This window comes from Argentina silus, assembly GCF_951799395.1.
Source record: "Argentina silus genome assembly, chromosome: 15".
Lineage (NCBI taxonomy): Eukaryota > Metazoa > Chordata > Actinopteri > Argentiniformes > Argentinidae > Argentina > Argentina silus.
In genome coordinates this window covers 18,536,758-18,562,701 of record NC_139669.1, presented here as the reverse complement: position 1 = coordinate 18,562,701, position 25,944 = coordinate 18,536,758, and the positions used below count along the sequence as shown (strand labels likewise).

At 44.4% G+C, this 25,944-nt stretch overlaps 3 protein-coding genes and 1 pseudogene across 4 annotated transcripts; 3 read left to right on the top strand and 1 right to left on the bottom strand.

Annotated features, from left to right (window-relative positions):
- Positions 1–611: 611 nt before the first annotated feature.
- LOC310816303 (serine/threonine-protein phosphatase 2A catalytic subunit alpha isoform-like) lies at positions 612–5,716 on the bottom strand. The gene is made up of 7 exons (XM_083686431.1): positions 5,218–5,716; positions 4,477–4,686; positions 4,160–4,333; positions 3,018–3,107; positions 2,138–2,299; positions 1,753–1,871; positions 612–1,432 (listed from the first exon to the last, which is right to left on the bottom strand). Exons 1-7 carry the CDS (start codon positions 5,317–5,319, stop codon positions 1,360–1,362), a joined length of 930 nt encoding a protein of 309 aa, XP_083542557.1. The 5' UTR covers positions 5,320–5,716; the 3' UTR covers positions 612–1,359.
- Positions 5,717–6,052: 336 nt separating this feature from the next.
- On the top strand, positions 6,053–7,862 carry LOC310816317 (ATP synthase subunit O, mitochondrial-like; annotated as a pseudogene). Its single transcript, XR_014555106.1, has 7 exons — positions 6,053–6,102; positions 6,238–6,288; positions 6,458–6,565; positions 6,838–6,967; positions 7,129–7,238; positions 7,397–7,483; positions 7,595–7,862. The product of XR_014555106.1 is annotated as an ATP synthase subunit O, mitochondrial-like (transcript).
- A 482-nt stretch (positions 7,863–8,344) lies between these two features.
- Positions 8,345–10,410, top strand: LOC310815816 (uncharacterized protein). Its single transcript, XM_083685749.1, has 2 exons — positions 8,345–8,510; positions 8,856–10,410. Exon 2 carries the CDS (start codon positions 8,859–8,861, stop codon positions 9,531–9,533), a length of 675 nt encoding a protein of 224 aa, XP_083541875.1. The 5' UTR covers positions 8,345–8,510; positions 8,856–8,858; the 3' UTR covers positions 9,534–10,410.
- Positions 10,411–11,720: 1,310 nt separating this feature from the next.
- On the top strand, positions 11,721–25,929 carry nsd1a (nuclear receptor binding SET domain protein 1a). Its single transcript, XM_083686009.1, has 24 exons — positions 11,721–12,090; positions 12,715–13,571; positions 13,965–14,106; positions 14,384–14,556; positions 14,658–16,686; positions 16,777–16,895; positions 17,052–17,220; positions 17,430–17,527; positions 17,694–17,753; positions 17,857–17,917; positions 18,048–18,232; positions 18,366–18,512; positions 18,639–18,762; positions 18,846–19,046; positions 19,431–19,610; positions 19,899–20,055; positions 20,202–20,407; positions 20,576–20,688; positions 20,820–21,089; positions 21,755–21,871; positions 21,988–22,129; positions 22,339–22,445; positions 22,600–22,804; positions 22,919–25,929. The coding sequence occupies exons 2-24, from the start codon at positions 12,732–12,734 to the stop codon at positions 23,674–23,676; spliced, it is 6,603 nt and encodes a 2,200-aa protein (XP_083542135.1). The 5' UTR covers positions 11,721–12,090; positions 12,715–12,731; the 3' UTR covers positions 23,677–25,929.
- Positions 25,930–25,944: the final 15 nt, after the last annotated feature.

Here is a 25,944-nt window from a genome sequence, read left to right as displayed (position 1 = left end):
GCAACAATCCACAGGAAACCCCCTAAAACCATGTCAAATGCCAAACCTAACCTCATCTCAAATTCCACTCAACACTAGGCATTCCAACTGTAGACCCATACTATGAGTGAAAGGTTAACAAGAAGAAAAGGTATGAGTTTATTTAGACATTTTCTCCAATCTATATATATAATAATAATAATAATATATGCCATTTAGCTAACGCTTTTATCTAAATCGACTTAGATTGCAGTGAGTGCATACATTTTTCAGTATATATGGTGCCAGCGGGAATCGAACCCCCAAACTAAGCGTTGTTAGCACCATGCTCTACCAACTGAGCCACAGAGTGTCCATCTAGTGGACACTGCCAGCCTGTGACACCATTTCAAATGGAAGTGACAGACTGTCTGGCCCAGATTCTATGCCAGTCTATGCCAGTGCTGATGTTGTCCCACATTGCTTGGCTGTTGGCATATCGGCTAAACAACTCCAAAGTTACAGGGTAGTTGCCCTGTGCCTTATCCAATACATTTGCTTCATCACATTTTCCTCTGACTTTGCCATGCAAAACCTCCAGGGTTAAATTATTACATTCACTGTCATTCCAAATCAATAAACCAAAACAGAAATCATGAAGGAGCAACCTTTATTGTGTAGCTGAGGCTGAGTTACATAACAAAGGATGTCATTTTGTACCGGTATTCTCTATTCAACTGAAATAAATGTACCCACATAAAGAAACAGTTGTGTGACAAAAAACTTTGGTTACCTCTATAGGAGTGAAATATAAAAACAATGCAGTAGTTCGTCAGTGCCTTGTGATACAAATTAAATACAAAAGTGCAAAGAGAAAGAATTCAACTTCATCGTCTAACCCTGAAAACAATTTCAGTTCACTCAAAATAATCCATAGTTTCTGTTAGAAAAATGTTCACATCCTCAAGTTTACTGTAACCTTTGATTTGTGGTCATGCCGAGTAAAGATGCAGCTATATAGTATGTGGCAATACTTTCTATTCATCATTACATCCTAACACAAAGGTTACTTACTTATTTAAGTATTAATCTCATAATTAATCCATAGCGGAGATTTCTTCCTGACAAAACCAGCAGGTACTGTGACTGTAATCTTCACCATGACAATAATTTCAGAGGTAAAAATACAACATCATGCACAAAGATGAACTTCTTTCAAGGATGGTGATGGTGATCTTTTAGATGGATGCAACATTTTCCCACTGCATTATGGGTATGGCACACATTTTTGTCTATGGACCAATGGATGCTTTATTTCTCACACCTCTATACAGCTGCCCTTCTCCCGTGTTCTTCAAGTTGACTAAGTGGACTAGCAGTACTTTACAGGCATTAAGCTTTTTACAGGAAGTAGTCAGGAGTGCGGCGGGTGACATGTGGCTCTCCTCTACGTGGGGCGGGATCGAACTGCAGGCTGAAATAGACAAAAGACAAACAACAGGGGGGGGGGGGGGGGGGGGTAACATACATTAGGATTAGGAGGAGTATATAAGGAGTCTGTTTAATGTGGTCCCCTCTGTGGCTCAGTTGGTAGAGCATGGCTCTAACTGCAATGTAAGTCGCTTTGGATAAATGCATCAGCTAAATGGCAGATATTATTATATATATATTATTACTATAGCCAACTGTTACAGTATTTGAATGCAGGCTGGTTAGTGAGCCTCTCCTCATACCACTATCAAAGCCTCATCGGGGTTCAGCATCACCTTCAATTTATTCTGAGGAAACACTTACAAGGAGTACTTCAGGGTATCATCTAGCTCCATGATTGCCGCCTGGTTCCCGCAGCGATAACAATAGTTTGGTGCACTGAAGATAGTCACCACGTTACGGTCATGGCACCAGTTGTAACCCTGGAAAGCAGATCATTACAGAGCTTTACAGTCAGTATTTACAGGCCTTAGCGGTTGGGAGTCCTGATAGCATGGCAATTGGCTTATCAATTTTTTTTTTCGCATTTTAAAAACAAAAGGAGCATACTCAAATGTTAAGTTGGATATTTCAAATAGAATACAACATATTTTTGCGGGTTACAACGTAGGTTGCGGGTTTCCATCAGGCTAACTAGCCTACATGGCGTTAAAAACAGCACCTGAGAAGATCAAGCAGGCGACTGTACCTCCATCACGAGCTGATGAGCTCTTGAGACCAGCGTCAGGCCGTTGGCGTGGTTGAAGGTCTCAGAGATGTCCTGTCCGAACGTGTAGCCAGCGCCACGGGGGGAGATGCCCCAGCCTCCACGGTCGTCTGGGTCAGACCACAGCAGGTCACACATGGGGCCCTGAGGGGGAGAGGGCAGCCAGGTCGCTGAGGTCAGAGCCACTGGACGCATCCCAAATACTCATCAAAAAACATAGCTGTTCAATTGGTAGGTACTAATGTGCACAGAACTGTATTAAAATGACAATTTGGTATGGCCCATCAAATATCTTGGCAAAGAAATATAAAGTACTGTGAACACACAAAACTCAAAGATACATTTAGAAAGGCAGGGAATCATTGGGAACTTGAATATGCATCCACAATGTCACTGTCCTGGCGCCCCGCTGGTGGAACAAGCTTCCCATTGCTGTCATGACTGCAGAGTCACTACCAATCTTCCGCTGTAGATTGAAGACCCATCTCTTCAGGCTACATCTTAACTGTCCCTCCTAAAGACCTCTTCACCCCCACTAGCCCCCCTGTACAAGTTTCTCTCCTGTTAATAATATTTTAAAAAATAAATTTAAAAAAACGTCCTTCTTCTAGCATTGTGACTGCCTATGGCCGCTGGTCCGAGCATTGATTACTTTATCTTATGATAACTGATGGTTAGATGATTCACTTACTTAAACAAATGTATTCGTTGTAAGTCGCTTTGGATAAAGGCGTCTGCTAAATGCCATAAATGTAAATGTAAAATCAGGCGCATAAACGCAATTGTTTCCAATGGGGTCCCATTGTTTTATATTCCATTTCTCAGTAGTAGGTGGCATGCAGCAGGGTGGGATTAAACATACCTCGTGAGGAACCTCCTGTAAGCGATCCAGCGCTCTGATGTGTTCCAGTGTGTCTATGGAGGGTGACAACCCGCCATGGAGGCAGAAGATCTGAAACACAAAAACACACCTTTTACAGTCACCATGCTTACGTATGTTTTATTGTCATTTGGACTAACTAATATACACGGTCAGAAATTAACATCATGTTGAGTTTGTTGACGCATTTGGTTTGTAAATGTAAACAAAGCTGTGGAAAAGCTCTGGGGGGTGTTCCAGAAAGCAGGATTTATGAGTCAGTGAGCTAACTTTAGTTATATCTCCAATCAACTCTGAATTTTCTGTTCCAAAAAGAGCGCTCACAGAAAAGCCGGACCAGAAACTATGGTATCCCAAAGCCAAAAACTAGTCCTCGCAGGTTAGGTCAACTCTATCCTGAATTTGAGGCTAAAGTCACATGCTTTTGATTCCCTCCCTTCTGCAAGGATTGTCTGCAAGATCCAAGCCAATGAAGACATTACGACATCTAAGCGCATGAAGAATCAAAAGAACATAAAAATGTATAAAAAGCATGTTTGATACAGTGATACTTTTTTATTATCTTTAAATTACTATACTTAGTCATCAATTACTAGAGCACAATTATCTGTAGGCTAAATAATAAAATATTACATTAACATAGTTAACGTAGTAACAAATTAGATTTGATAAAATAAATCAAACATTACCAAACACTAAGCCTCCTTAAATGCATGATGAGAAAATTCCATCAATGAATGGAACATAACATATCAAATGACAAATGTCTTCATCACAGATTCAGATCATTTTAGGGCATTTAATATCAGCGGCAGGTGGTGACATTGGTTGCAATGAAAACCTACCACTGAACTCCTGTGTGTGGTTTCAGCTTCCTGCATTACTTCAACTGAGCTTTGGCATCTCGTGCCTTTCAGTGCATCATGGGAACGAGTTAACTTAGTTCAGGTGTGATTACTCAGCCTCCCTGGAAATGAATTATCCTGACCTTCGAACTTCAGGTTAGCTGAAAACTCTGAATTTTCTAAACTCTCCTTCTGGAATACCCCCCTGTAATGCACATTGGTGTATCAATAAATTACATTACTCGCTATACAACTATGACACATTAACAGATATCTCACCTGGTTATCTACCAGTGCAGTAAGGGGTAGATAATCAAAGAGGTCTGTGAAGTACTTCCAAACATTGGCATTTCCATATTTCCTTAGGCACTCATCGTAGAAGCCATACACTTGTGTGATCTGTCTGCTCTCATGGTTCCCTCGAAGAATTGTAATTCGTTCACGATACCTTACCTGGAAAACAAAATATAGTGATTAACCTATGGAGGAGAAAATGTATAACACAAAAGCAACTCTCTGCAACTTGCAAGCTCGTGAATCAAACAGACATGATGGATCACATTGATATTTGTGGTAACAGTAGACACCAACTCTACCTTCAAAGATACCAAGAGTGTGACTGTTTCCACAGAGTAATACCCCCTGTCCACATAGTCACCCATGAACAGGTAGTTGGTGTCTGGTGATTTCCCCCCAATCTTAAAGAGCTCCATCAGGTCATGAAACTGTCCATGCACATCTCCGCACACTGTCACCGGACATCGCACCTCCTGCACGTTGGACTCCTTCGTTAGGATCTCCTTAGCCTGAAGAGAGGTAGACTGTGTTATTGTTACATGTGGAGATATTGATAGATAGCTACAATGTAAAGGGTATGATAGGAGGTTTCTGTATACAATAAAGGTCTAGGCAGTAGCTATATGTGTGTATGCCTGGGTGCACTGCTCTATCTTGTAATATGATTATATGAAGAAAAAAGAAAAAAAAATATATATATATATATATATATATATGCATTGATGTCGACGTGATTCCACCTAGCTGCATAATAAAGTTATGTAGGGGCGCACCCCACCGGTGCACTTGACTTGGTTCAAATGCGCATACAGGGATAGCCCAGTGTCCCCAGCAAGATGGTCAAACATACATGACAAACATTCCTTGTCCATGCTTTACTCCGCTTTCAGAGATGCTTTATGAGCCATCACTAATATATGATCAATGCAACCGCAATATACAGAGCTAGTCGTTGGGCTCGGCCGTCGCCATCTTCGGAACACAATTAGTTAAGTCAAGTCACGCAGTCCAACTAACGCGTTGTCCGCCTAGTTCTTTACCTTCTCACAGAGAGCTTTCACTTGGTTCTCCGAGAGCTGCTTGCACTCGTTAATTTGTTCAATCCATCCGTCCAATTCCTTGGTGAATGACTTGTCGTCCATGCTGTTCAGATTTCAGCTAGCAAACTCGCTAGCGATGACCTATGAAAACTACGAGCTAGGTCGCTGGCTAACGCGTTCTCATCATTCGCACCACTAGCTTTAGCGATCGGTATCAATAATGAATCGGGAATCCACTAATACTGATCACGATACCTCGTTCAGACTCCCACCCCAAGTACATGGACATATGACGTTAAACGCTGCATGGGTTTAGTTTAATTTCCCGGAAATATGAAATATGGCTCAATAAATGCGTAGTAATAAGGCGTAAGCGCAGAAAAAAACTGCCTTGACTGAATCTGCTTGAAATTCTGTGGACCCAGCCCTGCTTCTTACTGGGTTTACGTCATCTTCACAGTGTTTCTCAGATAGAAGTTGTTATATGTCTGTGGCTTCTCCAGCCTCATCTATCTGATAGACTTTGCTACCACCTACTGGTCAAACAGGGAAACACAGTAGACAGACTTTGCTACCACCTACTGGGCAAACAGAGAAACACAGTAGGCCCGCCTGTCCGCCTGATGATTTTATGATCTATCAAAATGAAGGACATATGAATGCAATTTTCTGTATACCGTTGTTCAAATATGTGTCTAGTTCATTCCCGTACTCGTATTGTGGGCCGTTTTATATTATGATTGTGGGTCAGACTCAACAACAAGACTACAACATAAACTGCATTACCCATACTCAACTGGTTCCTTTCCTTCCTAGTCACATGCGCATTGCGTTTCACCTAGACAGCTGTTGGAGAAAATGGCAGCACCCAGGCTAGGATTACAGGTAAGACATTGAATGGTTTTTTTTTAAACTTATTTTGTTACTGTAAGATGTCATACACTCGTACGTCTCCTCACGGGAAGCCAAGTCGCTGTATGTCATGCGATAACTTATTCCAACGCTACTCTCCTCTCGCAGGTCCTCCAGTTCAGCACATCTGTGGTTAGACCAGGAGCAAAGCTGATCAAGGTAAGCAAAATGTAATTGAGTATGAATGAATGAATTATTATGAATTATCCTCGAACATCTGTCAGCAGATATGTGTCAGACTCAGATTGAGTCTTGCGTACACAGAATTCCACCGCATCTAATTGCCGTGTGGGGTATGTGCTCTACTACATGTTTCTCCCTCTTTCAGCCTCCCATTCAGGTCTATGGAGTGGAGGGCCGCTATGCTACTGCTCCTTCAGCTGCCAGTAAACAGAAAAAGCTGGACCTAGTGGAGCAGGAACTGGGCAAAGAGTCTGTGAGTCAGTCACATCCACCATCCATACACACAGGAGGAATATTGGAAGCCTACTTGGAGCTGTTAGGAAATGGTTAGTCCATTTTCAATTCAAGAATATATATTTTTTTTAAGTGCCATTTATTTTCCTCCAGGATGTTTCCATCCACCTCCTGGATTGACTGAATCTAAAAGCTAAAATTGACTATAAACCCTGATGGGAGTGTATTAGTAAGCCTTGACCGACCCCGTGTCTACGATGATCATTCATCAATGTGTCTGGTTTCCCTCAGAGTCTGATCAGAGACCCTAAGCTGTTGAGCCTTGCGATAAACCCCAATGTGAAATGCAACATTAAACAGAAGACCTTCACTGATGCCCTTACCACAGCAGAGGTCTCCCCAATCACCTTCAACCTCATCAGTGAGTAGACACAGAGAGATAGAGCCATGCTCCCTGTGCATGGGGCTGTGGATCACCTCAAAACATCTAACCTTATTAACAATCAGTGTCCCAATAAGATGGATGATGGAGATGGTTATGACCTAAACAAATACTTCTATCTATTTTTCTCTGTTCCACAGATGTTCTAGCTGACAACGGTCGTCTGACGTTAACTGCTGATGTCATCTCTGCCTTCAGCAAGATGAGAGCCCACCGCAGAGAGGTCATCTGGTCTGTCACCAGACCTCAGGTAGCGCCAAATAACACACACACACACATCATAAACCTACTTCCTCATTTGTCCACCTGTTTTGTCAACCTGTTTTTATTCAGATTTACATTAATCAATAATATGACATTTTGCATTTTGATTTGATGTACAGATTCTGTCCTGCTTATCTTTCACAGACTCTCGATAAGGCAAACCTTGCAGAGCTGAAAGTTGCTCTTAATGGCTTCCTGCAAAAGGGAGAGACACTCAAGCTGGAGAGTAAGGTTGGAACTTGGGGAGGAGAGGCCAGTCATCCACTATGCCAGGATAGAGTTTGTTAGCAGGTTTGCACGGGCTGCAAGTCTGAAATTCTTCTCTGTTCCCTTTTTTTACAGTCTGACCCCACCATCCTGGGTGGAATTATTGTCAGCATCGGAGACACGTAGGTGGACATTTCCACCAAGACTAAGAGCCAGAAACTGACCAAAATTATCAGGAAGACATAAGTCCTATGGACTGAATGGGGAATACTGGGGGAAGAATGTTGTGAGGAATGCTTATATATATTGCTGTCAGGCTTCTTAATGGTGCAATTTGCCATAACTATATATATATATTTATTTATTTTTATTGTCACGTTCAAATTACAGATGTATCATTAAATCTCTGACTTTGTTTGTTTGTTGTTTTATTTTGCATCAGAATAAGGGATCACAAACATGCTATAAAAGATCAATACAATATACATTGTAATATGAAATCTGCAGAAATACGACTGACGTTTTAATAATTTAATAATTATCAAATCAAGGTTAAGACTGTTTAGTAAACCATGCAAAATCCTAAAGAATATTAGGCTACACATACCTCATTGACGAGCAAACCGAAAAGATATCTGTGATATCTGCCCAATTTGTGTCAACTGACCGACATTTCAAAGGCTGGACTATAATACGAACACAAGCGTGCATCTTAAATAATATCACACATCCACATATATGATATACCTTATAATAATTGTAACGCCTTTAAATTCAAAATGCAGCGTTTCCTTGAAGTCTCGCGCGCATGCGCCTTGCATCCATCTATTTTATGAAAAATGGCTGCCTTTCTCATTGAAACCTCTGTGCAGCAATAATAAAAAGGCATGAAATAATCAACACCCAATGTAATCCTGGCTCAAGACAACATTCCTGGACTTCCGAGTGCAGAATGCAGGCGTAAATATCAAGATGTCGTGGCTGTCAAGGATGGAAAATGTATCTGTTTGATAGTTAACCCTTTGCAGTCCATGATCTCCTTACAAGTGAGGTAGCTATCTGATTTTCTCATTTTCCTGTTTTCAAAATGTGCCAGTCTAGGGAGGGATTTCTGGGTTACATTTTAGTCGCGCGTATTTTTCACTGTTATTTTCGTGCGATGGAAAAGGCATAACTGCCTAATCCTGTATATTGCATATTACTGTAGTAAGATGAGATAGCCTATGGTGTTGCAGCACACATGTCTATTAAAATGGGTCAATGTAATGTAAATGTAGTGTTGTTAAATACTAATGGTGTGTGTGTGTGTGTGTGTGTGTGTGTGAGTGAGAGAGAGAGAGAGAGAGAGAGAGAGAGAGATGTATACCAGTTTTTAATTTAATTTGTATCCCAACAGAAAATGATGCACCAAGTTACCAGCAGCAGCAATGACTATTGCATGAGTGGACTGGCTGAGGACTGTCAGCATTCTACCAGCCACTTTGACTTATGCAGCTCACAGTCCAACAAGTTTTACCCCTCACCTCCACAACCCACTTTACAGCTAGCCCTCCCCAGCCTGCCCCCTCTGCCACAGGGAATGCATAAACCCATGGCCTGTCAAATGCAAGAGACCCAAAGTGAGTTCCATCCCCAGACAGTGCGGATCAGAGGCGGTGACACTCCAGGGCCTGACAGCTCCAAGAAAAAGAAAGGCATTGTGAAGTCCGGCAGAAGAGGGAGGCCCTCCGGGACCACAAAGTCAGCTGGTTACCGGACCAGCACTGGACGCCCGCTTGGGACCACGAAAGCTGCCGGGTTCAAAACCAGTCCGGGGCGGCCCCTGGGCACTACCAAGGCGGCGGGCTATAAAGTCAGCCCAGGTAGGCCTCCTGGAAGCATCAAGACTCTGGCTCGGCTCAAGAAATTGGAGCACGGCCACTGCGATGGCACCAAGAAACTAGACTTCAGCAACTGCGGTGGTGCCAAGAAACTTGACTATGCCAGCTGCGATGTTGCACCTTTCCCCTACACCTTGATGCAGAAAAGAGACCTGTGTGAGCCTAGTGGCAAAGTGGAAGACACCAATGAGTAATTCTGCATCTCTACATTGCGTGTAAGGAAGACATTTGAGTGCATGTCCAAAAGTAGAGGGAGTTTGTGCAGCCAATGTGTGGTAAAGGTGGACTTTTGATACTTGTGACTGAAATTGGCCGCGAATCGCTCTTCCTTAATGTAATGTGTTTATCATCACCTCTCCGTATCCAAAGACTGAAATCAATCTCTTTCTTTGGGAAGTATGTTATCTTGTTTTACAGAGACGCATGAGGCATAGAAATACAATCACTATAGTTAAACTGGAATGAAAGTAATATTGTTAATCATAATCTGTACTCACAGGGTAGGGTTGTTTTTCCAAACTTTTGAATATCTGACTTCCATTTGTTTGTTTATGCTCTGATATAATGTGCTATTATTACAACGTTTCACAGTGTCACCCTGATATTTTCCACATTGAAAGAGCATTTGAGTAGAGAATACACTAGCATCTTAATCTTTTCCCTGAGTGTATGTGGCAATGTGGTTGTCTTTTTGTGTTGTCCAGTGTGACATGTATTTATTTTTGTATTTATATACAGCAACAGACATAGGAATGGATTCAATGTGAAAATGCCATTGAGAATGTTTTTGTCCTTAGCTTGAATTGACACACACAATGCATAAAAAACTATCATAATTATTTTTGACAACATAGGAATCATTAATTCTAACACTTTGTGAATGTTAATCGTTTGTCTATGTACTGTGTTATCCTTTATTCTTTGTCATCACATGGTTACCTATCACTTGATAAGCAAACCCAGAATGAAATGTCTGTTGTTATGCTGTTGATTAGGAAAAAAACATTTTAACCAACAGTGAAATGCTACATGGAGTGTGTATGTGTAAAGATAAGCTGATGTATGTATAACCAAAAATAAAAAAAAAGGAAAGGATCATTCCAAAATGATATGATCGATGAAATGATTCTGCTTTTAATGTCACTTATTCACCGGTACTAATGCCTTGGCCTGTCAATTTAATTTGTAATGTGCAGAGGACACAAATTAAGGATTTGGAGCAATAGGCATGTCATTCGTGATGTCCCTAAATCCCTATCTCATCCTCTGCCCCACTCGGAGTTTAGACCTATATTCGCAACCACTATCCAAAGTAAAGATAACAAATGTCTGATAAAGGCTTGGAAGCTTGGAAGTATACTAGGCTTCTGGTGTGCATGACATATTGTGAATTTCGTCAACATCAAATTATTAACATAAAGATATAACAAAATGTAGGCTACCATTTGGTGCCCTTTTAAAAACAATCACAGCAAATTGAAGCTTGCTCTGTCCTGTTCTGGGTACAGCGCAACCTTCTTGAAACGGCCTCTGGAGTTTAAAAAAAAATCTGCATTGATCAGTGAAGAGCAGCTCAGGAAAATAAATGTTTGTCAGGTAATATAAAATTATTTTATAAGGGGAAATGGGATAGGCCGATAACAAACAACTGTCAACTCAACGTAGCAATGTGCGTTTGATGACAATTGTGCAACACGAACGGTTGATTATAGTAGGCCATGGTGTGTGCCTTTTGTGTAGTCGCATATGCGCCTTAGCATATCCAATTATCTGGCCGCATTTGTGTTTTTGATTTCAAAACGTGGTGTGTGTATGTATGTATGTGTAAAATAACATAGTATTGCATGACTATTGAGTGTGCAATCTATGGCTGACGGTAAGACGTTTTTATTTTTTTTACTCCAATGACATGTTTATTGCCGCCGACATGTTTTGATGCGCTGGGGCCTATTTTCTCCTCTGTCAAAATGTCGCATTTTACAACTACAGTACGACTGGTCGAACCCACACGGTTTTCTCGATGAGCACATCAGCATTTGTGAACACTTTCGTGTTCACTTACTGCTATCCAAAATGGAGGAAGTTACGCCTTTGTTGGGATAAGGAAACAAATGGCGAAATGCTTTATCAATGATAGGCCCACTACTCATTCCCTCACAAAACCCCATTTATAGTAGGCTATACACATGTTAATGTTGACTAACACACACACAGGGATAACACTGGAAAATCATATTCCTGCCGCTCTTTCATTTGGGCTAGTCTCCACCTCTATCTGAGAGGAGTCGAGTGTATGTGTGTGTGTGTGTGTGTGTGGAGGGTGAGTGCCCCGGCCCAATGTGCAGTGTGTGCTGCAAACGGGGGGTTGGGTGGCTGTGCCGATTGGTTGCTCACCAACATAGTCAGTCGGTCTGGGCTTGTTTTAACATAACCAGGGGCATTTCGACAGCACGCAAACAATCATGTAGTAAATAATATTATATTGTTATTGTTAGGGACTAAGGTGGGGGTATTAGCTTCTGCAGCAGTAGATGCCAAGTAAATGGAAGGCTTTCATTTTCTTTAGTCAATAGGTGACTGTGTTTTTGAAGGGCCGCCGCTGATGAGGCGATGAAGTGGAGAGAATGAGAGAGAGTCTTGGCCTAGTGCTGGGATTGTGCAGATCCGCTTTCACAAATCGAAAAAAACACACGCTTCATGCCCAAAACTAAAGGACCCGCTGTTGGTTTCATTGTAACCGACCTCCAAATGGTAAGATTTTAGCGTTCTTTCCTTTCGAAGTCGTATTGAACATGTTTCGAACAGTCCTATTGTGAGTTAATGGTAGCTTCCTATGTCGGTTTATAGCTGGCTACAGGCTATCTGTGTATGAGTTCTGTGTCTTTTATGATGATGGCACACTGTATTGCCCTCTCTAGTTGGACAGTGCGAATAATGCACACAGGCTATTATTTCATTGTCGGCGGTTTTTTGACATCAACAAAACGGTGTAGGCTAGATTGTATTAAACTGTGAATGGAACATGAGGGAGCAGCCAGGTCATTAGCCAGATCTTTTTGTCTTCTGTCACAACGGACTGCCTCAGAAGCCAGCAATGTCGGCTTATTACGTGTGTGGTGCATGGCTGTACGGTCTTTTGTATTGTCGCATAGATTTTGGGTAGCAAAAATGTATCGACTACTACACTGAGGTTTACATTAATTCATGTGTGGTTAACCATTGTTTGTTAAATATTGTATTTCAAATAGTGCACGAGTCACAATATTGATCCTTCTGTTTTTGTATTGGAAAAAACCTTTAGGCCTAAGACGCACTTTTTATAAAGATAGCTTACCTTACCTTACAGGTAACCTGTATCTTTGTTTTATATGACAGGAAGGAGCCATGACAACATGAATCAGTCATACAGACGGGCTCTTAGAGGTGGCTCAGCATATGGCTCAGGCCAGCAAGAGCTGAGGTCCCCCAATGGCCTCACCACTACTTCCTATGGAAACCAGTGCAGCAGCACCAAGCGTGGCTCGGACCAGCCACCGGCCATGGCAACCTCCACCCTCAAACAGGCACCTACCTATGGGTACAATCAGCCAGAGAGATCTCACTGCTACAGCCCCCTAAGAAGACTCCAGGACCTCACCACTATGGTCCACAGGCCTGAGCTGGGGGGGCAGCAGAAGGACCTCCATGGCAGGAATCATTTGCACTCTCAGAGCCCCAGCGGAGGCACTCATTTCGGGTCTCCCCAAGTACAACTACCCCCCTCTCCAGGTAACGATGAAACAGAACCCTATGAGTCCATCCGGGATGTGGATAAGAACGGCTTCTCTCCCCACAGTCCTGACAGTATGGAACGCTGCTCTCCCATCCCTAACGGCTACCTGCATTTCGAGTCCACTTTGTTTGACAGCGGGGACATCAAGGAGGAGGAGGAGGAGGAGGAGGGTGGGGGGGAGTTGGTACCATTTCAACGCTCCCCAAAGCTAGGCAGAGAGAGAACTGCTCCAGACTCTAACACCACCTCCAGTTCAGGGGGGAACCATAGCTCCTACAAACCTGCTGTCCTCAACCTGATGGCTAAGACTATATCTGAACTAAACCCCACGTTAAGCCCCAGCGCCCTGCCTGATATCTCTATGGGAGATGGTTGGAGTATGGATGAGGATTCAGACAGTGATAGTGAACTGACTGCTACACCTGACCACCTCGTCTCACCTGTTGGTAGCAACTCAAATGTGAGTTTTTTTTTTTTTTTTTTTCTCTCATTGATGTCTAACCACAAATCCATCACGGGTGGCTTGCAAAAGCTATCTGATTTTATCTAAAGTTACATTGTGCCCTGTATTATCCCATGGAACGGTCTTTGGCAGTGAAAAACACAGTTTTACTTTGCATGTACTGTGTGCTAATAAGCTAGATCATTTTTCATTTAGAATATTTATTTTATAACAGCCTGTCATTGCCTTTTATTTGAACTTTGGATCCTTAAAGTGAATTTAAAATTGTATATTTTTGTTGCAAACTATGCTCTATCATATATCTATCATATATTTAGCAAGGGTTTGAATTAAGTGATTATCCTGTGTGTATTATGTGGTATCATAATGTATTTGCCTTTTGTTATTTAGCCTAACAGCCCAAAGAAGAAGCCTCATCCAGCAGTGAAGTACGTAGAGGGAGACCTGGTGTGGGCCAAGTTCAACCGGAGGCCCTGGTGGCCATGTCGGGTCACCTGTGACCCACTGGAGGGGACCCACACACGTATGAAAGGTGGGAAGGGGTGTTATTATGGTTTCGTGGAGGATTCTGACACCTACAGCAGACAACCTCAATATAAACTTGACATATGTTGTGATATTTGGCCGTATGTTGTGGGGGCATCCAGTCACCAGCACCTATCACCTTGAATCCTTTGCATGTGTGTACGTTTCCACTAATTTAGAAGTTTTTTAGATTTGCTCTTTGACTATTTAAATGATCTCATAGTTGACCTGGTGGTGCCTTTACCAATGCTGTGACAAGTAGGCTTGGTGTTTTGTTGTTGCAGTTCCCAGTCGTCGGCCATGCCGTATGTATTTCCTGGAGACTGTGGGAGAGATAGCGGACTATGCCTGGGTTCCCGGGAAAGCTACCTTCCTTTTTGCCGGAGGTCATCAGTTCGAGAATCTGCCAGTGCTGAGACGGAGAGGGAAGCAGAGAGAAAAAGACTACAAATACACGGCAACTACAGATATCTTTCAACCTGTCTCACTGGACGTTTTAATCATTTACCTAACAATATGTCATGTACATTTAGGAAATAACAATTCTCTTTCTTGCAGATACCCAAGCGTCTATTGGAGTCATGGAAAGTGAGTGTGCTTGAAGCCGAGTTCCTACTTCCTGATCTAAGGAGGAACACAGATGTCTCCTCCATCACCTCCAACATTGAAGAGCGGGTGCCCACCCCACTGCCTGATGAAAAGCCATCCGAGGCCCCTTCTTGCTCCTCTGACCTCACTGCAACACGCACACTTAGTCCTCCCCCCAATGAAAACAAGCATCCCCCCATCATGAATTTACCTGCAGTAAACCAAGGCAGCAAAAAGAAACCTTGTAAGAAGAAGAAGAAGAGCCTGTCGGAAATCTTCGGCAATATAGTTGGAGGACCCAATGAATCACCTTGCATCATAGAGGTTGTCAGACAACTGCCAGCGCCAGCTGATTCACAAAAAGAAGAGCCTAAGGAGTCCCCATATTCAGACCTTGAGTCTGTACCAAGGATCCTCTGTCCTAAACGGTCAGAGAAACCTTCAAAACCGGCCACAGAGAAACCTTCAAAACCGGCCACAGAGAAACCTTCAAAACCGGCCACAGAGAAACCTTCAAAACCGGATACAGAGGAATGGGGCAAGAGGGAGTGTGCTCCTAGAAAGGCCAAAGACAAGTGTCTCGATCAGAGTTTGACTCTGGCTCCTAAGAGTGCCCACTCTGGCTCCCCTAGCCTTTCAGCAAACAAATCAAATTCTAACGATAGAACTACAAACGATTCACACTCAAAGCAAAGGTTGGACAGTTCTAAGGAATTGTCTGATAATTCTCTTGATAAGCACTCTCTGCATCTCCCTGCCAGTAGCCGTCTGATGACGAGAGCCCTGAAAGCTGAGGAAGAAACAGAGTTGAAGGAGGCTCTGGCCTCAAGCCAAAACTCAACAGATGATGATGTGCATTTTGAAGATGATATGCATAGTAATGCTCAGGTCAAAACAGAGCTGTCTCCTACCAGAGATTCACCAAACAAGGCATTATCCTCCGGAAGCCACAGCTCTCCAAAAACACACCCCAAGTTAACCAGTAGCAAGTCTGATAAAAAGCATGTGCGTAACGGCTCATTCATGAAGTCTGAGGATGTGACACCGGGGTCCAGTGATTCCAAAATACGTCCTATTAGAATTAAGAAGGAGAACATAGTGTCAGACATATCCTCCTGCTCTTCCCCATCCTCATCCCTCTCTCCCATTGACACCTTCCTGGATGTCAAGGAGCTGTCCTTCAAATCCCTAGTGAAGGAAGACAGTGACTCCAGTGAGTCGAGCACATTTCGACCTGATGTAAATTACAAGTTCAGTACCTTCCTAATGCTTCTTAAGGATATGCATGATACCAGGGAGAAGGAGGGCAAGCCCCTGACGTTACCCCCCTCACCTGCCCTGATCAAGGAGGAACCCATGGTTATCCCTAGCCCCCCCCCACCAGGGGACGACAGCCTGAGGGACTGGACAGCAGGGACCAAATTGCAAAATGGCCAGCACGGGAAAACCCTGACATCCAAGAGCACACAGGCTAAATCCAAGGCAAGGACTAAAGCCATCATGAAAAATGACACTTACAAATGTGAAGCAAAACCGGTTCTCTCTCTCGTGGTAAACGCTGACAAGCATCGTAGAAAGCAGCGGCCACCAGCCAAGTTGAAAGCCAGCGTAGGTGGCCTGTGTTCTGAGCTGGCGGATCTGGCCTACGGGAGAGAGTTTGTCAGCGGTCACGCTGATCTGGCTGAACCTGGGTTTGGTCCTCCCGCTGCTGCTGACCTCTCAGCCTCCTACCTCGATAAGAGCACTGGTACCAAAGTGGCACCAAAGAAGCGCTGGCAGGCGTTTGAGGAGAGCCCTGGGAAGGCAGGGAAGCCGAAGGTCGGTGAGGTCGGGGCCCTGGGTGGCTTGTCCTCACCAACGGTGCCTGCAGAGCTGAATGGGGTGTACAGAGACAGCCTGGGAGGAACGTCAGACCCTGTCAGATCATCTGATCTGAACCTGGGGGTGGAGAAGCAGGAGGACGGCAGCTACACACACGCCTCTGAGAAGAATGACACAGGTAAGATTCAAATTGGTTTTGTTACCAGCAGCATGTAAAAAAAATCGACAATGCGTTTATTTTTTATGACGCATGTTTTTGGTTACACAGCACATTCTGAAAACAAAAGGCTTCGGAAACCCAGTAAAAGACTCCTGGAATCGTCAGAGGAGTATGAACAAATTTTCTCAAAGAAAAAGGTGAAGAAAACTCTGGATGCCCCCAAGATGGTAACATATGGAACTTTCATTTTCAATCCATTATGCCATGTCACTGAATTGTCATGCCCAAAAGCCTTTCATTGTTGAAATTCCCAACCTTGTGATTCCACTAATGATTCAGAATCTAATTCTTATGTTGCCACCTGTGACTCACCTGTCCCTCAGATCTATGGACCAAACGATACTAGAACTCTAACCTCGACCTCTGGGGAGTCAACAATGTCTCCAGCAGCCCTGGAACAGAGTGTGTCTCAAGATAGCCTCCCTGACTCATTAACCCCAACCACAGCAGAACCCGAGTCTTCAGACGAGACAAACCCTCCTCTGCAATCTGGTAGGCTGTGAATTATATTTCTAATTCTACTATTTTGTAAATTACCTCACCTTTCTTACAGCAATTGTATTATGATGTAAAGGTGGCTGGTATGTTGCACTGGAACTAAAAAAAATGATAATGATTTATTCTAATAGATAATGTGATCATAGACACAATTTTTAGACTTGCTTTTAGATATGCTGTTACATTGTTTGGTTACTCCTCAGCTCCAGTATCCCAGGAGAGGAAGAGACCAAGGAAGCCATCTCACAAAGTCCTGGAGTGCACCATAGAGGAAGTGTCTGCCAGTCCCCCAAAGAAGAAGGTATGACAGGACTGAGAACTGTTTTTCTTATTCTTGACAAATTCCAAGGTAACCTGTAATATTTTAAGAGTGCAGGACAACATAGCTCAATGAATGATTAGTTGCTCTGCTGTTGCTCTCTCTTGCTCACTTTATATCTCAACCAAATGTTCTGCTGTTAAACCAGGACTCAAAGAAACAGGGTGGATGGACCACAGACGAGAAGTCAGAAGTCAAGGACTCTCAGGTATGGCCGAACGATATGTTTTCTATCAATTAGATTTGCAATTTGCCATTACAAATTCATCCTTCCACTTTGAGAGAGACCTAATGAAACCTTTCTATGACAGGTTGTGTCTGTGAAGAAAGAAGTGCCTGTCGCCAGCTCATCAAGCACCTCTTCCTTCTCAGGTGAAGGAATCTGTCCCCTAATCCCTCCTGAACCGTACCAAGCTGCTCTTTCTTGTCTGTGTGTTCAACCTGGGTTGGTTTTGTAATCCCTGTTGTGATGGTGTGTAACGGTCTCTGTGTTGGTCCACAGATGCTGCACTGCCCTCAAAGAGCCCGGCTCCTCTGCGAGCGGCCTCCCCCATCAGGCCCCCCAGCCCCCCTGCGCTCCAGAGCCCTAAGGAAGAGCAGGCTGAGACAGAGGGCTGCAGCCTGGGGAAGCTTAGCGCTGGGGAGGGAGAAAGCCAGACCAATGGAGAGGCGACAGTCAAGTCTGAGGTCAGCTGAAGAGCCTTTTTTTTTTTTGTCATTCTGCTTGTGTGAACACAATGATGTTCGTCATGACCTGAGGTACAAGTAGTCTGTACAGGGGGGTTTACTGGAGTAAAAACATCACTCTTCTATCTTCCAGGTTTTCTCCCCTGGGCTGAATGACAGTTTCTCCTCCGCTGGGGAGAGTCTGCTCCCTAGCATTAAGAGGCACACTGGAGGGGGAGGAGGCGGAGGCGGAGGCGGAGGCGGAGGAGGAGCTGCATCATTGAAGGAGAATGTGTGTCAGGTGAGACAACCAATCAGGCCTCAGTATTGAGTGCTATTTCCTTTGTTCTCTCCTCTGTGAAACCAAAGTCCCAACTGTGTGTGTGTTTGTGTGCATGCGTGCGCGTGTCTGTCTGTCCTTCTGCAGGTGTGTGAGAGAACGGGGGAGCTTTTACTGTGTGAGGGTCCGTGCTGCGCAGCATTCCACCTGCAGTGTATCAGCCTATCAGAGAGCCCCAGGGGAAGGTTCACCTGCCAGGAGTGCACTACAGGTTAGTACCTGACCAACACACACCTGCAGATGCTCTGGTGTCTCTAAAGGCTAAGGGTGCTAACTGTCTTGTCTCCATTTCAGGGGTACACACGTGTTTTGTGTGTAAGAAGCCAGGGGATGGCGTGAAGCGATGTGTGATCCCCATGTGTGGGAAGTTCTACCACATGGAGTGTATACTGACACACACCCCCACTCAGGCCCAGAACAAAGGCTTCCGCTGCTCCCTCCACGTCTGTCTTTCCTGCCACATCACCAACCCCCTCAACCCCTGCAGCTCCAAAGGTAGGTTCCATATGGCCTTTATAGAATCATGGAGTAGAAACAAAGCAGAGAAGCTAGTTGGTTCTATGCTGCCTTGATAGAATATAAATAGATGGATATACAATAGATGGTTTCAATGTTGCTTTGATGAGTATATGGGTTCCATACTGGCCATATTTTAAATAGAAACAAATCATTGAATGTGTTCCATGCTGTCTATATGGAAGAGAAATGAAGTTGATTGTAATCCTACCTAACTGCAATGTGAGGGAAGATAGAGGTTTATATCAAGATAATCACAACATCCTTTAGTGTATGTTAATGAATCATAGATATCGCACAGTTCATGCATGTGATGCCTGTGTGATTTAACCTTTTCCTTGTCCGCCCCTGTGTGTTGTCTAGGTCGTCTGACACGCTGTGTGCGCTGCCCTGTGGCCTACCACGCAAATGACTACTGTTTAGCAGCAGGGAGCGTGGTTCTCGCCAACAACAGCATCCTGTGTCCCAACCACTTCTCTGCCCGCAAGGGAGTCCGCAACCACGAACACATCAACGTCAGCTGGTGCTTCGTCTGCTCTGAAGGTCAGCCCCTGGTTGGATTGGTTTCAATGGCTGTTTTCTGTTGAATGTTGATTGATTTTCATTGTCAGTGCCTCAGGCAAGGAAGGACTTCTGTACAAGTGCACCCATAGTGCATAGTTAGTTGTAGAGTAGTGACTGTGGATATGAATCAGCCATCACTCTCCCATTCAGATAGGGTATGAATGCATTTGTCATCTTTTTATTAGCTCTTTTATGATCACAGCTGTCAGTTTTGAGTGTCTTGTGGTTTGCTGTGGCTCAGCTGTATTTCCTGCTGTCTCCTTGTAGGGGGCAGTCTGCTGTGCTGTGAGTCCTGTCCCGCTGCCTTCCACCGAGAGTGTCTGAACATCGACATGCCTGTAGGCAGCTGGTTTTGTAATGACTGCCGGGCTGGGAAGAAGCCCCACTTCAAGGATATTCTGTGGGTCAAAGTGGGCAGATACAGGTCAGAACCAACCCATGATGGTGTCCATATCTTGTTCAGATATATTATGTTCAAATTGCAAAAATCGTTTACGAACAGCAACTGGAGAAGTGAACTGAACAGGTATTTATTGATCTGTGTTTGTTTCTCTGATTCCATCTGTTCAGATGGTGGCCTGCTGAAGTCCTGCTTCCCAAGAATACCCCAGAGAGTGTCCTGCGTATGAAACATGAGGTGGGCGAGTTTCCTGTGCAGTTTTTTGGCTCTAAGGACTATGTGTGGACATACCAGGCCCGGGTCTTCCCATACATGGATGGAGATGCCAACAACAAGGAGAAGATGGGGAAGGGGGCTGACGCCATCTACAAGAAAGGTACCTGATCTATCTCTGGAGCCCTTGATCTATCTCACCACCGGGCAGTGATTGAGTTTGAGTCTATCCATGACTTTCTGATACTTTTGATGGCTATATTGAGCAGACTGTATGAGGTTGCCTTCTAGTTGTTACCGAGAAAAGTGACCATAACATGTGTCCATTTAGCTCTGAATGAAGCTGCTGAGAGGTTCAGAGAGCTACAGGCAGAGAAGGAGATGAGACAGCTCCAGGAAGACAGGAGGAACGACAAGAAACCCCCTCCGTACAGACACATAAAGGTACTATCCCTGTGCTCCCATCGTCTGCCATTCTCTGTGCTCCCTCATGGGACTTGACTGCCTGAGGCATTAAAATAATTGAATGACAGACTGAATAAAACACCCTTGCTCTGATCCCTTCCCTTTCACAGGTGAATCGGCCAATCGGGAAGGTGCAGATCATCACGGCTGACCTATCGGAGGTGCCGCGCTGTAATTGCAAGGCCACGGACGAGAGCCCGTGTGGCGTGGACTCTGAGTGCATCAACCGCATGCTGATGTACGAGTGCAACCCCACGGTGTGCGTTGCCGGGGAGCGCTGCCAGAACCAGGCCTTCACCAAGCGCCTGTACACCCAGGTGGAGATCTTCAGGACCCTGTCCCGGGGCTGGGGCCTGCGCGGCGTCACCGACATGAAAAAGGTATGCAAGCATTTACATTACATTTAGCAGACGCCTTTATCCAAAGCGACTTACAACAATACATTTGTTTAAGTAAGTGAATCATCTATCCAACAGTCATCATAAGACGAAGTAATCAATGCTCACACCAGGGGCCATTGGCAGTCGTAATGCCAGTAGGCAATTTTTTTAATTTTATTTTTGTAATATTTTATTAGCAGGAGAGAACTTGTACAGGGGGGTAGCAGGGGCAAAGAGGTCTCGGGGTTGGGGTTAGGGTTAGTATGGGGGGGGGTAGTGAGGGTGAAGCGGTCTTTAGGAGGGACTGTTAAGATGTAGCTTGAAGAGATGGGTTTTCAATCTACGGCGGAAGATCGGAAGTGACTCTGCAGTCCTGACAGTAGTGGGAAGCTCATTCCACCAGCGGGGCGCCAGGACAGTGAAAAGCCGTGACCGAGTAGCTGCATCCACGTAGAGGCGGCGGTGCCAGGCGGGCAGCCGAGGTGGACAAGCAGGCAGTTGGTCCCAGTCGGTTACTCTCCTGTTGTTTGTCCACAACTCACTTTTCTTTTATTACATGATTTTTGGAGGTTTTGGAGATGGCGGGAATGTTCTAAAACTGTACCGTTACATCTGTTTATTGTATGCTGAACCATAAGCTGAGCCCTGGTTGTCTTTTCTCTCAGGGGGCGTTTGTGAATGAGTATGTGGGAGAGGTGATAGACGAAGAGGAGTGCAGAGCTAGGATCAGACACGCCCAGGAGAATGACATCTGTAACTTCTACATGCTCACACTGGACAAGGTGGGTAACGTCCATCCGTGTGCACTGGGGATAGTTTTGCCTTCGATGAGCCAGAGACCACTGGCCCAGGCCAGAGGGGATGTGCTAAACCAGGTTTGTGTCTCTGGTGTTGTCAGGACCGGATTATCGATGCCGGGCCCAAGGGGAACCAGGCCCGCTTCATGAATCACTGCTGCCAGCCAAACTGTGAGACCCAGAAGTGGACGGTGAACGGGGACACCAGGGTGGGCCTCTTTGCCCTGGAGGACATCCCTAAAGGTGGGGAAAAGCACCAGAAACTGGCCAATATGTCTTAAGCTTTGTCTTTCTCTGCACCACATGCAAGCAACATAAGATTATTTGTCTTTTTGTGTGTAAACCTACATTACCGGGTATGAAATATAGGTTAATCAAGTTAATGAAAACATAAGAACTTAGCAGAATAGAGCTAATACAACACCACAACATGTTTGTTTTTTTTGCTGTAGGTGTGGAGCTCACCTTCAACTACAACCTGGAGTGTCTAGGCAATGGGAAGACGGTGTGTAAATGTGGGGCGCCTAACTGCAGTGGTTTCCTTGGTGTCAGACCAAAGGTAAGGCCCAGAATGCAGAACAAGGAACATACTGCTTTTTGTTGTTGTTGATTGGATAAAGAAATAAAATATAGCAATAAAGTAAGTGGACTATCACTTAGAGAGGCAGACTGATGAAGTTCAGCCTCTAAAGGAATGACCTCTGTGTTTCTAGAACCAGCCGTCGGCTGAGAAGCTGAAGCTGAAGGAGGGAAAGAAGAAGGTTCAGGTGAAACGCAAGACCAAGCTGGAGGTGACCAAGGAGAGAGAGGACGAGTGCTTCAGCTGTGGTGACGGGGGACAGATCGTGTCCTGCAAGAAGCCTGGCTGCCCCAAGGTTTACCATGCAGACTGCCTCAACCTGTCCAAGAGACCTGCAGGTGAGTGAGGGGGAGAGGAACCACCTCCACAAGACCTTACATTTGACACAAAATGGCTGCTGTCTTCTGTATCTGTTCCTCAGTTGTAACAGTGATTCTGTGCCTGTATTTCAGGGCGTTGGGAATGTCCCTGGCACCAGTGTGACATCTGTGGGCATGAAGCCGCCTCCTTCTGTGAGATGTGCCCCAGCTCCTTCTGCAAGCAGCACCGCGAGGGCATGCTCTTCATCTCCAAGCTGGACGGACGGCTCTCCTGCAGCGAGCATGACCCCTGTGGGCCTGACCCGCTGGAGCCAGGGGAGATCCGAGAGTATGTGCCCGACATGACCTCCATGAGGCCAGGGGGCATGGCTCTGCCTCTCCCCCTGTCCATGGTTCCCCCCAGACCTCTGTCTACCACTTCCACCCCCTCTGCTGCTGCCCTTTCCCAGCCAGCCCCACTGCCTCCCTCTGAAAGCCTCTTCCTCAACGTCTCTAAGACCTCTACCTCCTACGGGCCTCCCAGCAGCCCCTACCTGTCAGACAGTGCAGACGGAACGCTGCACTCCCCTCACTCCTCCTACAAGGATGAGAAAGAGGAGGAGGATCCTGGGGAGGATGGAGATCTGGAAGATGGGGAGGTGGATGGGTTAGAAGACGGGGAGGAGGAGGAGGAAGAAGAGGAAGAAGAAGAAGATGAAGAAGGGGAGGAGATGGAGGTAGTTGAGGAGGAAGAAGAGCTGTGTGAGGGAGTACTGGAGGAGGAGGAGGAGGAGGAAGGGGGGGATGTGTATGACACCTGGGGGGACTATATGGAGGAGGACCCTGATGATGAGGGGGAGGTAGAGGGGGAAGACATGGAGGACTGGGGGAGAGTGGAGGATGAGAAGTGAACTCTTTACATCTCTACTCTGAAGCTCTGTGGAAAGACTTCCTCTCCAGCCGGCATCTCTCCAGAAGGACATTCAGAGAGACTGTCTTGGTGGTACCAAGCCAAATGCAGAGCTGCCTTTGTGTTGGTACTGCATTGCCTTTCCATCCCCTGTGCTGTGGACTAACGTAAGGGGTGAGAACTGGTGCTAAAGGGGCGTGGGCTGACCCGTTCAGTCTGTAGTCCTTCTGTTGATATGTTTATTAGTGTCTGGTGCTGTTTGGTTCTTTTCCTCCTCTCAAAGTTGTTTACATTTTTGCTTTTTTTATGTTTGGAAAACAAAGGATGAGCAATCTCACCTGGCCACAGATGTGACATCATTGTTGTAACAGTCATTGTCTTGATTTAGGAACTAGACCGGTTATCATGAATCAAATATATATTTCCACAGATCGTTGTTTTAAAAAGTCATGAATAGTCCCATCTATATCATCTAAATCTGAAATGCATTTAACGGTTGGTAAAAAAAAAAAAAACATCAGTCTTGTCTGGAGAATGATATGATTATGATCATCAAACCTCCTTACTCTGGGTCATATCTGAATCTGATTACTAATCATTCATGACATGAAAATGGTATGACACGACGAGAAGTAACATTCCATTCTCCCATCACTTACTGTCAGTAGTGCACACAGCACCGTTGTTCCATATATAGAATTAGAGTGAAATGTAACCAATTCTAATGCCATGGTTCCATTACTGTGTTCTCCCTTATAGGTCATTCAACGGTCACATCTGGAATGAGAATGTCTATTGTCTGTTTGAGAGATGAAGTGACAGTTGATACTATGTTGTTGTATTCAGTTGAACTGCATATGACTGAGTGATCAAGGTGTATGTTTGAGTGAACACTCATGTCTGCTGTTATTAAAACAAGCAATACAAGTCATGTATAAACGAATGGCCTAAAGAACAATGCGTTTAGAGTTTTATGAACTAGAGTTTTATACATCTGAATTGAGTGTTGTGGTGCTGTAACCTACTTTTTAACACATGACCCTTAGTTTAAACTCAGCATTGTCTGGAATGCTGTTTTGGTTGCATCGTTAAAACTAGGCGTTGGTGACTGAAACGTCGAGCAGGGTGTCTCATGTTCTCCTAATTATCATGGGTGCAGCTTTTTCATCTGTGGGTGGCTGTCACTCTGAAGCTTTGAAAATACCGTTGTTCTCCAAGGTGTATGTTCCAGAACTTGTTCTCAGACCGTCAGTTCATAACATTTGTGTAATGTTGTGTGTGCATACATGATACTACAATACTACTCCAACACACAAGGCACACTGGTCTGTTTTGATGTTAATCTTCACAACTGTTTCTTATGCTTTTTGTCTAGTATGAATATAGATGGATCGTGCCTCCGTTCAACCAGTTTTTTTATGTCAAAGATATAGATGGTCAGGTGGTAATCATGAGTACAATTTTCACCCAAATTGCTTTGAATTCGAAGGGCATAGTTCACTCCAACATCAGTCAAAAATAACTACAATCTGTTTGTAGGCCTAAAACAAAATTACATCAAACTACAGGTCTGCCTTCCTGATCCTCTGATCAGTGATTTAGCACCTCACTGCTGTTATTCATGCTCAGCTAAAACAAATCAAGTATGGAAGTGGAATTGGTCAACATGCAACCTTATGAAAAAGCATTGTAAATCCCCATATGTTTCATGCCATGGTTCTAAAATGAAATGTCAACACTTGGCTGTATGTTTGAGAGTTGAAGAGCAATGTCAACAATGTGAAGCATGCACAGTTGGCCTTACAGTCCCCAATATTATGCCTTTTAAAACAATCAATCAGGTCCCAACACATATCGAGACGTAGATATTAAACTATACATGAACTGTATTCCCAAATGTTTAAAGCACTACCATTCTACTTTATTTGCCCATCAATGTGTCAACAAGTCCTGCCTCACACACATCAGGACAGAAGAATAGATGTACCTTTTTTGCCTAGTTTTGTATTTATCAAACCTATATGATCTTTGCTGATGTTATTTTTTATTCTTATTTCTTTTATGTGTTTGTGATTGCCAACTGGTCTAAGTCAGAGTTCTCTGGCCCCTCCTGTGTTCTACAGATGAAACTCAGAAATAGATTTTCTGATGAAATGGGGAATATGTTTGCTGCCATGAGAAGACTCATGAACTGAACTTGTACTGTACTCCTTTGTGTATAATAAATATTATAAGTAAAGTTTTACAATAGACACATCTTGCCCCTCTC